The sequence below is a fragment of the Chelonia mydas genome, chromosome 6 (genome assembly GCF_015237465.2).
Source record: "Chelonia mydas isolate rCheMyd1 chromosome 6, rCheMyd1.pri.v2, whole genome shotgun sequence".
Lineage (NCBI taxonomy): Eukaryota > Metazoa > Chordata > Testudines > Cheloniidae > Chelonia > Chelonia mydas.
The window spans coordinates 52,376,844-52,390,917 of record NC_051246.2 but is presented as its reverse complement, the minus strand read 5'-3'; the positions used below and the strand labels follow the sequence as shown (position 1 = coordinate 52,390,917).

At 40.5% G+C, this 14,074-nt stretch overlaps 1 protein-coding gene across 2 annotated transcripts; it reads left to right on the top strand.

Annotated features, from left to right (window-relative positions):
• Positions 1-375: 375 nt before the first annotated feature.
• LMO2 (LIM domain only 2) lies at positions 376-12,450 on the top strand. 2 transcript variants are annotated; one of them, XM_043548732.1, is made up of 4 exons: positions 376-455; positions 4,509-4,686; positions 8,535-8,750; positions 11,484-12,450. In XM_043548732.1, exons 2-4 carry the CDS (start codon positions 4,646-4,648, stop codon positions 11,701-11,703), a joined length of 477 nt encoding a protein of 158 aa, XP_043404667.1. In that variant the 5' UTR covers positions 376-455; positions 4,509-4,645; the 3' UTR covers positions 11,704-12,450. The 2 variants fall into 2 exon arrangements, with proteins under 2 accessions (XP_043404667.1, XP_007068023.2); XM_007067961.4 differs by lacking the exon at positions 376-455 and having other exon boundaries at positions 3,701-4,686.
• Positions 12,451-14,074: the final 1,624 nt, after the last annotated feature.

Here is a 14,074-nt window from a genome sequence, read left to right as displayed (position 1 = left end):
AGCAAGTCTACAGGATCATCCATCTTAATGAAAGTTAATTGAAACCAACACTCATTGCTCATGATTTCCAAGCGGTCCATGATTATGAAAAGCTGTGTTAAACACCACTGGAAAACATGGCCTCCTAGAGAAAGGTACAATGACAAGAAAAGATTACACTATAAATAATACTTGTCTTTTAGTCCCCATGCAGGAAACATAGGCACTGCAGGCTCTAGCAATTAATAGCACTCTGTACTTTTGTAGCATTCCTCATAAGGAGAGAAAAATGAATTAATTAAACTTGCATTCCATTGAGGGAGATAAGCATTTTACAGATGGGGAAACTGAGGCACAATTAGTTAAATGACTTGCCCAAATGGTGCAAAAAGCCCATCCTGATTCCCAGTCTCTTGCTCTGCCCACTAGAGTACTGTCCTTCTCATCAGAATCAGTATCTATTGTCTACAAACCTGGTCAGGAAAAATTGAGTTGTCTCACAAAATCCATTACTTTGCTATGTGCATTTTCCTCACCCTAATAGAGCTGCTAGAAAACCAGTTCTTAATTAGGATGGTGAGAACTTCCTTATTCAGCTTTCAGTCAGTTAATCCACTGGGATTTGGTGTTGAATCCAGCCACTGAAAGTTTAGGGGAAGGCACTTATTTTAGATGCTTATGGGCTGTGCTTAATTTGTAATGAAAGAGGTGCCAGGACTCAAGCAATATTTTTACTTTCATAACTGATGCAGCAAGCCCATAGGTGCTAGGACTATGAACTGCCAAGCCTAGAGGTGCCGGGGCTCAGCCCTGGCAAGCCCTGGCACAAATTAAGCACTGTTCATGGAAATTCCACTCAGACAAATCCTGCAGTCTGGTGCATGCCCACCAATGCAGGATACTTCTTCCTGACAGTTTGCCTTTGTCTTCAGCCACTGTGCTGCCTGCAAAGTGACCTTCTTTTGGTTTGGTTTGAAATTGCACCTGCCATATGGAGCCTAATGTTACCTTGTGTCTTTGTGGTGCAGCCTATTTAAGGTACCATGACAACTTTAATCCTCATGCAGTATTTCCTGATTACTGTTTGTTTAACTAGATTGAGTTCAAGCAGCACTCTCTCACTAAGCACAGTGAAACGAACATTTGTTATCTTCCACACCAGCAAAGTGATCTGCTTTTTCCTCTGTATCCAGTTCTCTCCACCCTACCTCCTGCTGGCATCTTATCTCCATGGAGAATAGGGAGATTGAGAGAGCTTCTTCTTCTGCTTTCAGAGTAACAGCTGTGTTAGTCTGTATTCGCAAAAAGAAAAGGAGTACTTGTGGCACCTTAGAGACTAACCAATTTATTTGAGCATAAGCTTTCGTGAGCTACAGCTCACTTCATCGGATGCATCGTGAGCTGTAGCTCACGAAAGCTTATGCTCAAATAAATTGGTTAGTCTCTAAGGTGCCACAAGTACTCCTTTTCTTTTTGCTTCTTCTTCTGGTGGTCATCATGCTTTTCCTCAGACTTGCACATAGGTGGTATCTGGAAGAATCATGTAACACCATCAGCACTTTCACAGGCTGTCTACTTAAGCAACTGAGCATATCACCTTCTTTAGGCATTTTGCCCAGGATCTTGAAAGCCTAAGTCAAACCCTGTACCTAAAATGCATATACAGCCTGCTTCAGCTTCTTAGCCTAATTAACCAGATGCTTTGAACCTTATTCAGCCATTTCCAGATGGGAGAGGTTCTTATTGGTTAAAGGTTTGATCCTGCAGGGTGCTGAGTACTCCTGCCTAGTCCAGCAAAACCTTTAAGCACGTGCTTAACTTTAAGCACAGTAGGTGTCCAATTTACTTCAATGAGCCTTCTCTGCTTGGAGGCCAGCTTCAGGCCTGGCCTGAGGTGGTTGACCGACGTCAGTGGCCTCACAGCAGTGCTCCATTCCTAGCAGGATTGAACGCTAAATGTTTCTTTCAAAAGTTGTCTACCCATTGTTAGATTTGCGCTGAGTGATTTTTCTCCTCGGCTGGACTGTGTCCAATAGGCTCTTCCTGTAAATATGTGCACTGTTGTGGGTTTTTTAAATAAATAAATAATATTTATTAGAAAAAAAAAAAGAAAAAGATTTTTGGAGCTAGAACTTTGAATATTGACTGTCCTTGAGAGCAATCCCATCTAGAACATTTTACTTCACACATGCAGTGATAAGGTTATTTTCACAACCAATCCATGCTTTATTAAAAAAAATTAAGCTACAAAGTTGTATGACCTACTGCTGGACATAATGCAGGCAGGTGCAAATGCACAATAGTATGTAGAGAATAAGAAGATACAGTGGGCTAAATTCCATGCTCAGTTACTGCTGTGCAACCCCACTGACTCTGGCATTTTATTAAGGATCTAGTAATTGCACAAAGTTAACTGAGGCCAAAATTTGGATCAATATATTTATTGTAAAATGTTACATTTCTTTCAGTTTGGTCCTGCAGGGTGCTGAGCACTCTTGCCCAGTCCAGCCAAGCCTCTAAGCACATGCTTCACTTTAAGCAGGTTGGGTGTCTCATTAACTTCACTGAGTCCTCTCTGTTTAGTAGCCAGCTCCAGGCCTGGCCTGAGCTGGTCTGACTGGAGATCAGACAGTGGCCTTATAGCTGTGCTCCATTCCTGGTAGGATTGAACCCTTGGTGCTTTACTTTTTTTTTTTAATTAAAGTTTTAAAAAGCAAGTCCTTACATTTATTCTTGGTCCCCCTTAAAATTCAGTTACTAATCCTTCAAGCCATCTTAGTAAAGTCCCGGCAGTTTAATTATTCTCTCTTTCTGGAAGGTTTACTTTTTGCTCCTGATCATAGAGTTAATTTATCTGACATGAAATATTTATCACACCATTCCATCCTGCGGATGAAGACTAAGTGCTTTTTCCTTTAGTTAAAAATGTTGGATTATGAATGTGACTATCATACTGTAAGTTTAAAGTGTATTGGACACATTATATTTAAATAAAATGGATGGGTGTTTCCTAATGATCAAAGATGGCTTCAGAGATTTCTTAGGGCCTGATCCAACCCCCCTTGAAGTCCACAGGAGTCTTTCAGCTGACTTCACTGGATTTTGGATCAGACCCTTAATGTTTTTGAGTTGTTATTGCCCCATTGACCAAAGAACTGGATCAAGGGGTTAATAAAATGAGACTGGGGTAATAAAAATAGGCCAAATATATTCCTGAAATGGGAATCAATATATAAGTGAACTATTTCTCTCATTCTTCACTCATATGTTATTTCTGATCTTTTACATCGCAATTACTGGAGCAGATGGTCCATCTAATCCAGTGCCCTGCCTCCAGCAGTGCCCAGTACCTAATGCTTCAGAGGAAGGCAAAATGCTATAATTGCAGTAGTAGGTTTAATTTTACTGGTGTAAATCATCCTCTCCAGGATGCACTGCAGAGAACCATCCTGCCTTGAGGGAGAGTAATGGGTGAAGACTGCCAAGGGGTGGGAAGATAGCTGAAATGGTCACATAGGTTCCCATCTCTAGTGTTTATATGATTAATTACAGATCAATAACCTCTCACTCCAGAGCTTTTCTAGCTAATTAGCAGCAAACAGCAATAAGGTATACATTTGCTATATTACCCATCATGAACTAGGTGAGGATCAATTGTGCTGATTCCTGATGACTATCAAACCATAGAATAAAAGAGACAGAGACCTAGCTGAGTTGGACCTAGCTGGCTCACAGCTAGGTAGAGAATAATAGTAATATTTAGTTCTTACATAATGCTTTTTATTCTTGGACCTCAAAGCACTGAACACACACACAGCGAGAGGGAGAGAGAAAGATACCATTACCCTAGAGTCCTTTTGGTGATATATGTGGTTAAGGTGCTAGTAAAAATAGTACTGGGTACTTGATACACGCCCAGAAGATCGTTTTCAGGCTGCATATCTGTTTGTTCGCTTGCTGCAAAACTATATCGTAATCTTAAATTGCACTGGGTTGTGAAAATGCAAAGTCAGCTCCCCAGCACGGACTCTGTGGCGAGGGTGCTACTGGCCCTTTAAGAAGCCAACTCAGTCGTGATGCTGCTGTTTGTATTGCTAAATCCCCAGGAGTCCAGTTAAGAAATGGGCAGCTGTCTCTTTAAGTGTGATTTCCTTCTATTGTATTTGAATCGTGATCAGGAAAAAGGAAATGAAACCAGAGACTCGGGGCTGAGCTAAATAATAATAAGGATGATGCTGATCTCTGCATCTGCGGCATATGCACCTATCTCAGTCTAGAGCATGTACAGAGCTGTCCAGGCAGAAAGCATAAGCAAAGCAAAGGGGACTCCAGGGTAAGCAGCAGTGACAGCGGAGACAGTCTATTTCCATCAGTGATCTGAACAGCAGCAGCAGCTGGGGCTGCCCAGCCACGCAGCAAACAGGAGGAGCATTGCAAGGATGGGAGGTTAGATCCTAAGGGTCAGCTTTGCGGAGACATAACCCAGCAGCAGCAACAGCCCATATTTCTTTCTCTCTTTGGTGTTGCAGGAGGAAATCCTGTGAATGTCATTGGGGGGTGGAGGGGAAACTCAGCTGGTGAAAAGGCATCAGGAGCAGATAGCCTTTGTAGGGGCAGAGGGGGCAGATCCTACCACAGACACACTACAAAGGAACAAGCCCTGCCAATGTCATCAGCCATCGAGAGGAAAAGCCTCGATCCTTCCGAGTAAGTGGCCTTTTTTCATTCCTAACCCCTCTCTGTGTTTTGATGGATATTGAGCTTCTCCAACAAATGGGCTTGAAAAGGACTTTATGAGCTTCAAGAGTCATTTGTTGTTGTTGTTATTATTTATTTATTTTTATTTTGTGTAAGCACCAGTTCTAGGGAGATGCTTTGGAGATCTCTTTCTGGTAAAAGGTGGTTCAGAAATATACTAGGGCTGCTTTTACCTTCAAAATAATATCCCTGCATGCCACAAAGTCCAGAGCAACCCCTATCCCCTTCCAAACCCTGCTGCCATTGTAATATTACAACCTGGGTGGATTTGGTAGTGTGTCACTTTGGTGCATGTAATGTAATGGGGAGGTTTAGTAGATTTCATTGAGCTGGTGCTGAACTAGGCAACCTCTGTGGATATCAGTGTGCTACTCATGTGGATGGCAGCACCAGCCCAGAGACATCCAGTTCCCCATTTTGAGTTGAAACAAGAATATAAATTCTTCAGATTTCTCAGGTTTTGTGAAAAACCTGCCAGAATAAACCTCCTGTTTGAAAAAAATCTAACAACCCTTAGCATCAGTGCATTCCCCCCTCCCCACTTCTTGAGATTCAGTGATGCTGATGAAAATAATACAGAGATACCGGGTGCATAATACTTTCCAAAGCTTAACTTATTTTCAGTCTCTGCTCCATGTTTAATCTGCCCAACCAGCTGACTAGACTGAAAGGTCAGAGCTGTTATCTGATGGTATACAACTTCCACATTTTCATACTACACAGTTTGAAACTTTCAAAAGATTATAATGGTGGTGTGTGAGAGGTAGGGGTTCTGTACATGGACCACAAATATATAAAGAATTGATACACAGAGGGCACGGGAGGAGAAATTTGTTCTCATTTGCCACCTTTGTGGATGAGGTTACATAAATTCAGTAATTGATGGTAGCATTATGATTTGGCTCTTTCAGTAGATTTCCTGGAGCCATCCATTCATACACCAAGCACATGCAGGCACTTAGTTGCAAGAGGAGTGTTAACTCAGCTCCATAATGTGTGGTGTCATTTCACTGAATTCCAGGGCTGTACATCTCAAGAGCAGCATTAGGCACATTACACTTGTCTGTGTCTCAGAGGCACTGTGATATTACAGAGAAAAAAACACTTGTAAAATCCTGGTTTTCAATGTAAAACTTAAAATATTATTTCCCCCTATAAATTTAATTAATTTGGGCTTTGTTTCCTGTAAGTCATTAAGAATGTTGTCTTCTGAAGCCCTAATCTAATACGTGTAAAACATAACTCACACATGGTCCAAGGCAGTTAATATGTCATATCAGACATTTTGCATTTGTTACCATTTTTCTCATTTCCCATTGATTTTTAAGGAATTGTAATTTAACCTTCTAGGTACCTTTTTTAAAGGTTTCAACTACAAAGTAGTAGCAATATTTATTTATTTATTTACCTACTTTATGTTGTAGTGAATAACTGCTGGGTATGAAATCCAAGCACATAAAAAAGCAAATGCATGAAACAGAAATTCTATTAAAAATAAACATAGAATCATAGGTTCCAGCAGGGCTGGAAAGCAGCTCAAGAGATCATCTGCCAGAGTGTAAGACTGTAGTATCTGACTTGGGCTTTGAAATAACTAACTCATGGTTCCTGATATTGGTGCATGTATGTGAACATCTGAACTCCCAAAAGAAGGGATGCATTTATTGTGGAAAAGCTGCTTCCTTATCTCCTCATATCCCTAAAATATTCATGTGGACCTGTAAGATTTACTGCAGCTAAACACAGTGCTTTGTTCTATGGGTATAATGCCCTGTTTATATTATTTGGCTTATGTGTGTTGTTTAGTGCATTGATGTTTTCAAGCCAGCCTCACAGAAACATCATGCATTCCTTTATAGTTATATATGTGCTTGGATGGTATTATGAGTAGCACGGCATGAAAAGCACAGGGCACAGAGGTACAGGCAGTCCTTGACTTTACGACGTTCGAGTTACAACAAACGGCACTTACGGTGGTTCTACATTGACACCCTGATTCGACTTATGACTGTAGGTTTTGAGTTTACAATGCTCAGTCCCTCAATGGAGTAGATTGTGGTTCCGAGTTACGACGTTCCGACTTACGACCCAATTTTAAGGAACCAATTGTGTCGTAAGTCTGAGGACTGCTTGTATATGCTTTGAAATTCTAGAGTCAGATCCTTTGCATGTAGAAACTCCCATTGACTTTACTGGCAATAGTGGGCTGGCAGGTGTGGACTGCAAGTCATAAGAATGTTAGGACACAGCTATATAAACTGTGAAGAGTGAAAATGGAAGTGCATAAGAGCAGATGCTATCTTATGACTGAATTGTGAAGTCAGAGGGAGTTTTGCCTAAGTAAGAACTGCAGTTGTTAGGATGGAAGTTCTGGAGCACTGTACATTTTTCAGACACTGAAGAAAGTAACTTTTGACTAGGAAACTATTTTCTCCAATAAGTGAAGGTGGTAGAAAAATGTTCGTTTCCCTGGCCTGTTGAAAATGCTAAACAGCCAGATTTCCTTCTGGCAGTGTAGTTACATTCTGCCCTCACCAGTCCAGTTGCAGCATGTAATAAAAGCAAATTGTCCACAGATTGTGATTTCGGTAACTGAATAAGGTACTTAACAATACTGGGCTAGATTCTACCAGCTGTTGAGGGCTCTGGCTCTGATTCAGGAATGCACTTAAACATGTGCATCTGAGTAGTTGAATTCAATGTGACGAGTCACATGCTTAAAATTAAGCATGTGCTTAAGGGTCTAATCCAGTGGAGTCATATTTCCAGTGACTTCAATGAGCATTGCATAAGGCCCTACGTGCTTTGCTGGATCAAGGCCAGGGTACTCAGCACCTTACAGGATTAAGCCCATAGGTCATTCTTTTAATGTTTTGCCAGTAGTGTTTCTGGCAGAACTTGCAAAGTGATGCGAACAGGCAACAGTGAGACTTTCTTAAAGTGTATTTGCAGAAAATTATGGCTTCATCCCCTGTATTAGTAGATCCATTCCTTCTTTTTCTTGTTTAAAAATGATGAGATGTCAGACTGGTATAGGAACAAAATACTGTGGATGAATATTTGCTCCAAAAAAAACCCTTAAGGTACTACCACAATACGGTTTTGGGACCTGAGTCTCCTCTCATCCACATGTGTATAAATCAGGAGTAACTCCTTGAAGTCAGTGCAGTTATACAGGTGTAAAACCAGTGTAAGTGAGATCAGAATCAGGCTCTTGGTTGCGTTGACCAGGAGGAAAAAAGTATTGTAGTAAGGTTGGGTGAAATTCTGGCACCACTGAAGTCAAGAGCAAAACTTCCATTGAATTCCATGGGGCCAGAGTCTCGCCTGTTGTATTTATTCATTTTTACAATCTTGCTTATTTTATAGCAGTGTGGTGACTATGACTTATAGTTGGGACATTTTTATTCTCTTCAGTAGAGGGCAGTAGTACACATATACAGACAATTCATTTACAACATGTTAAATGTGTTTACTGCAATGAACAGCTAGCGGTGTTGTACAGATTGTCATGTTTGCACCGCAGTCTTTGCACAAGAAGAAACAAAGAATTAACAATGTTTTAGCCACCTTAGGTGATTTCCTAAATATTAGGCTGTTCTGTTTTTAAAACAAATGAAAAAAGCCTACTCCTGCTCCCATTGATAAAAAGGAGGTGAAGGGGGCTGCCATTGATTTCAATGGGAGAATAATCTGGCAATAATTCCTATTCTAATTAGGCAGCTGGTTTGGTTTTTTGCTTGTTTGGTTGAGTTTAAAGGGCTTTCCCTTCTCCAACAATTGTTTCATTCTCTCAGGGAACCAGTGGATGAAGTGCTCCAAATCCCCCCTTCACTGCTGACATGTGGAGGTTGTCAGCAGAACATTGGGGACCGTTATTTCCTGAAAGCCATCGATCAGTACTGGCACGAGGACTGCCTCAGCTGTGACTTATGTGGATGCCGGCTTGGAGAGGTGGGGAGACGATTGTACTATAAACTGGGCAGGAAACTCTGCAGGAGGGACTATCTCAGGTACAGAGCCTTCCTACCCTATACTAGCCTCTCCTAACTTGCTTGCTTTCTGTAAATTCAGATTTATTGAGGTATTTAGAATGAAGCTAGGATCCCTAATGATGTTGCAGCATAAGAATCCATGATGAGATTATACTGAATAATTTATTCCTAAAATATAAATTGTGAGGGTAGTCACAGTGGTTGCACCACCTTTTGCTAAGTGTGCTTGCTGATCTGGGAAGCTAAGCAGAGCTGAGCTGTGTTAGCACTTGCATGAGGACACCTTGAGTAGGTGCTGAAGAGTCAGTAAGTGCCACTCTTCCCTCTGAGTTAGTAATGAGCCAATGCCCCAGCATGGTTTTAGAGGAGTTGTACTTCTGCAGGTGTTGCCTTTCTGATGCAATGTATGTAGTAACAGAGGCCTAAAGGATGAGTACATATGAAAGATCTTCTGCCACTTTTGTAAGAACAAGGTATCCTGGTGCCTAGCCAAATTCCCTCTTCAACACTACAATAATACCACTTGGGAAGAGATGTTTTGCTTTGCTACTCTCAATGTTTGGGAAGAGGGGTGTTTTGCTTGCAATAACTGTGGTTTGAGCATCAGTTTTTAAAGTTCTCTAGGACCCTTCAGGCTGAAAGGCATGGTGCTGTTTACATTTATTATAATAATTATGGCCCAGTTCAGGAGAACTTGAAATCAATGTAATTTAAGCATGTGCATAAAGTTAAAAGCACATGCCTAAGCATTGTCCTGAATAGAATGGATTTAAGCATTTGCTTTAGTGTCTTCCTGAATCTGATCCTATAAGAGCACCTGTTACAATTTTTGCATTAGTAGATCCTTGCCCATCTTTCTACTTATAAATTTTGACAAAGCAGATGAGTTAAAGTTTAATATATTATTTCTCAATACCTTGATAACAAAGAACCTGTGTGTTCTTTATTACAATTAAAGTGTATTTCTCCTTCTACATCATTTGTTATAATGTATTCTTTGTGCTCTAGGAGCTGGTGGCATGGAATAAGTAGGAACTCCACATTTACCCCCCTCCCCCAGCTTTTTAGGGTCTAGTTTTATATTGAACCTGATATTCCTTACACAAAACTTCCTTTAAGAGTGTAGGTAATTGGGAGGGGGAGAGAGTAGAGTTCCTAGTAAATTTATCCCATAGCTTTTCCAATGGGAGTTTTGCTAGAGACTGGAGGTTGGGCCCCAATAATGGCTTAAACTGTACATCTCCATTATATGAAACATTCTAACATTAATCCAGTCCCATGTGCACTTGCCAAATATTTATTAACTTTTTAATGGAAGAATAACAGGCCATGGGAACAAAATTAATGTGTTTTCTGTATAATGAGACTGCCTGTTTTCAGAAATGAAGCATTTCACAACCTTTATAAAATATTAGTATTACTTTCATTAGGCAGAAGTGAACAGCGACATCTCCTGGTGGACAAGAGAAATTATTTCTTTTTCCTTCAGAGATCTGAGTCTAATAGGTTTTTTGTCTTTCAAACCTAGTAGGTTACTTGAAGCAGGCACAGCCTATGATAAACATAGTAAAAATATGGGAAATGGACTCACTAGTTCTAAAATTAATGCAGCAAAGCAGAGAACTTAAACACACAAGCAAATATTTCAGACAAATAATATTTCTGAATTTCTCCCTTATTAAAAATAATAAGATGTTTTCTGTTTATGTATTAATTATAGGGTTTTTAAACTCTGCAAGCTGCAGCCTACAGTAGAGGATGACATTACATTATGACACACAGCTGAATAGGTCATAGTGTTCCAGCTGAAAGTAGTGCATTTGTGAGAGGGATAAACATGTTGTGCATACGTTAAAGGGTCCTTTCAATAGACAACCCAATAATTATGGTCTCAATAAGGTTTCTTAATATGACTTAAAGAGCAATCCAGATCATAAAATCCTTCGGGCTAAAATGGATTTCTAGAGGGTCATAGAGTCCAGCTGCTGAAACCCAGCAGGAGTGCTTTCATGAGTAGAGAAACATTTGAGTTTAAAAACAATGAGAAGTCCAGTGGCCCCTTAAAGACTAACAGATTTATTTGGGCATAAACTTTCGTGGGTAAAAAACCCACAGAAGCTTATGCCCAAACAAATCTGCTAGCCTTTAAGGGGCCACTGGACTCCTCGTTGTTTTTGTGGATACAGACTAACACAGCTACCCCTCTGATATTTGAATTTAAAAGAATCTCAGATACCCTACAGAATCCTAAAACATAGCCTGCAGCATAGTGGGGACAAAACTGAGCAATGGCAAGGTTTATCAATCAGCAGGTAATTTCTATTGATTGATTAGGAAAGATACAAGTGAAATCAAGTATTAAGAGTGGAAAGAAAGTATTAGGGTGGTTTGAATTCATGGTCTGATCTAGAGAGGTTCAAATCCCATTGAAGTTGTTCATTGCCTTTCAGAATTAGACTCTTACTTTGATCACAACAAACAAGGATATTCTTTTAAAAAATAGGTGACGCCCTTGGGTTCTTGGCAGGTCACCACTGCTGGATGCCACTGATGCTGGAAAGTTTTGAGTGTCCCTGCTCATTGGATTTCATCAAGCAAATGTTTAAACTTCTATATATCTTACAGTGCAATGTTAAATGTGGCAAAAAGCCGATGTTGTGCACTTCTTTGTTTCAGTTCTCTCTCTCTTTCCCCCTACCCTGCCTTTTCTCCAAGGAAACTTTGCATAACTCTTTGTTGTTGTTGTTTTAGACTCTTTGGCCAAGATGGCCTTTGTGCTTCCTGTGACAAGCGAATCCGGGCCTATGAGATGACTATGCGAGTGAAGGACAAAGTATATCACCTGGAATGCTTCAAATGTGCTGCTTGCCAGAAACATTTTTGTGTCGGAGACAGATACCTCCTCATCAACTCAGACATAGTGTGTGAGCAGGACATCTATGAGTGGACTAAGATAAATGGGATGATATAGCCAGGACATGCCTCATAGTCATCAAGAGGTATCTTATGGGTGGCACAAATGCATAGCTGCAATGAGGAGATAATCACTCAAACTATGTGCTTTGTCTAAACTGGGAGGGGAAAGATCACAGCATAGGCCCTTTTCAGACAGTGCTACATAGAATCTAAACTACAAGCAATAGCAAATAGGCTGACTTCTATTAGCAAAGGCGTATTGACAATAACTGACATTATCAGCCATGTAGGCGAGAGTTGGGGAACAAATACATTGTGATAATGGATTCTCATAACTGGAAATGCAGTAACGACTTGTTGTGTAAAGAGACATTATGACTTTGACACTCGCAGACTAGGATTGTGCAATTGATTTTTCTTCCCATCTTTTCTAGTTACTCTGTTTAGACAATAGTTTCCAATGTAGACATAAGGAAGGACACAGGAGATGAAGAGTCAGTCAGAGTCTCCAAAGCTTTAAGCTTTGTGCAGGAGAGAAAATGGTTCTTTTGCATGGAAATCTCCCCCTCTCCCCTGAGAATGAAAAGTGCAACATCTAGCCCCAAACAATTCTTTCCATAAATTCTGATGAATAGCTGTTTTCAAGCAGCACTGTTTGAAGGTGAGATGCTCCACAGATCATTTCTATACAAATATAAATCTAAAGAGTTGTTCAACTATTTTATTAATTTAGATTATATCAATAAACTATTTGTTGTGTGTAGTAAGAACCTGAATGCTTTAATAAAAACAACAGAAGGTTTGAGTGTTGTTATTTCTTTCAATAATGTACAACTGTTTGGACTTGAGTTTGCTTTTGCATTGGTATTATTTATTTCATTTATTTGCACCATGGCTGCATTTGGCTTTATTTGGTGCACAGCTGATTCTTATCAATCTGCTCAAGGGCATATTCCAAAGGGATGTGCTCCAGTCTCAGGCAGTGACATAAGAACCCAGGTCAATACTAGAGTGTAACTAAGTGAGTCCAAGGCTCTCGACGCATGGTGCATTTGCCTGTCTGATGGTTTTCAGCAGAGCTATTACCATTCACCACATGCTGTCACTGACCCCTAGATTTACAGTTTTACAATTTATATTCTTTTCTTTGATATAGCCAGTGGTATTGGGGGGGCAGTAAGCTAGCAGATCTCCCTGTAGCCACAGAACTGGGGATCCAAGAATAAGGACCATAATGAGGACATGGAAGAAGAGAGACAATGTGGCCAGAGAGTGCTACCGTGGTCCAAATATTCTCAGCTGGTGCATTGGCCTGGGGGCCATAAACAGCAGCTGTGCTTTTAGCAGCCCTAACACTGCTTTACACTATGCTCAGGGCATAGCAGGCATAGAACCAGCCTCCGGAACAGGGAGCCACAGCTGTGACCTCCTGACACCCTCAGCAGCACCTAGCAAATACTGAGCAAAGCTGAGAATCTAGGCCTTAATATTCTTCTCCTTTCGTCCACGCATTCTACTGACACTGCTTCCTAATAGGCTGGGGAGTGCTTGGCACCGCCTATGGTCAGCATCTCTACCGTGAGATGATCATCTTCTACTAGTCCATGGCAAGATAGAGGTAAGGCTGCTAGCTACAAACGATAAGGCTGTCCCCTGCTGTATTTGCCGATCAGTGACCTATAGCAAAGAAGACTACATAGGAAAGAGCATCTTCTGCACGATAGTACAGAGCAGTAAGCACTAGGCATTCTGGACCTTTGGTGTGTCAGACTTACCTGCTGGCTGAGGGACCCCTGACTGGTTTCCATGTGTTTTCATTAGGCTGTAGATTGTTGCTACTTAAGAACCTTGGTTGACAGTTATGACTACATTAGCAGAAACACGTAACAAAGTTAGATTCACTTTGACAGAAATAAGCACTGTGTTTTTGGCTTCTCTGTATTGCTACAAAAGAGGTACTGAGTGGATTCAGATCTCATTTAGGATGATGTAAATCCAGGATGAATAATTCCATTGAAGTTCATGGCGTTACATCAGTATAAAACTGATCAGTGTGGTGAAAGCAGCATCGAGATAATGATCTCCAAACAAGTGAAAGCTTTGATAATTATTTCCTACTCATTTAATGGTGTATAATTTGTGAGTTTGACTCATACATTGGGCATCCCTTAAAAAGGAGGACTAATTTCAGAGATCCTGTCTCATATAGATGTTTGTCTGAAATACTAATATAAATAATTTTATTACTAGCTAGATTGATATTGAATAGATTGATGTTGAATAATGATTTCAATTGTCCATGGAAATGATGTGGTTTTAGTGTTTACAACAGGTTCTGGTAGTCAGAAGATCTGTATTCTGTTTCCACCTCTGAGAGTGATTTTGTGTATGACTTTTGGCAAGTCACTTAAATATTCGGTGGAATA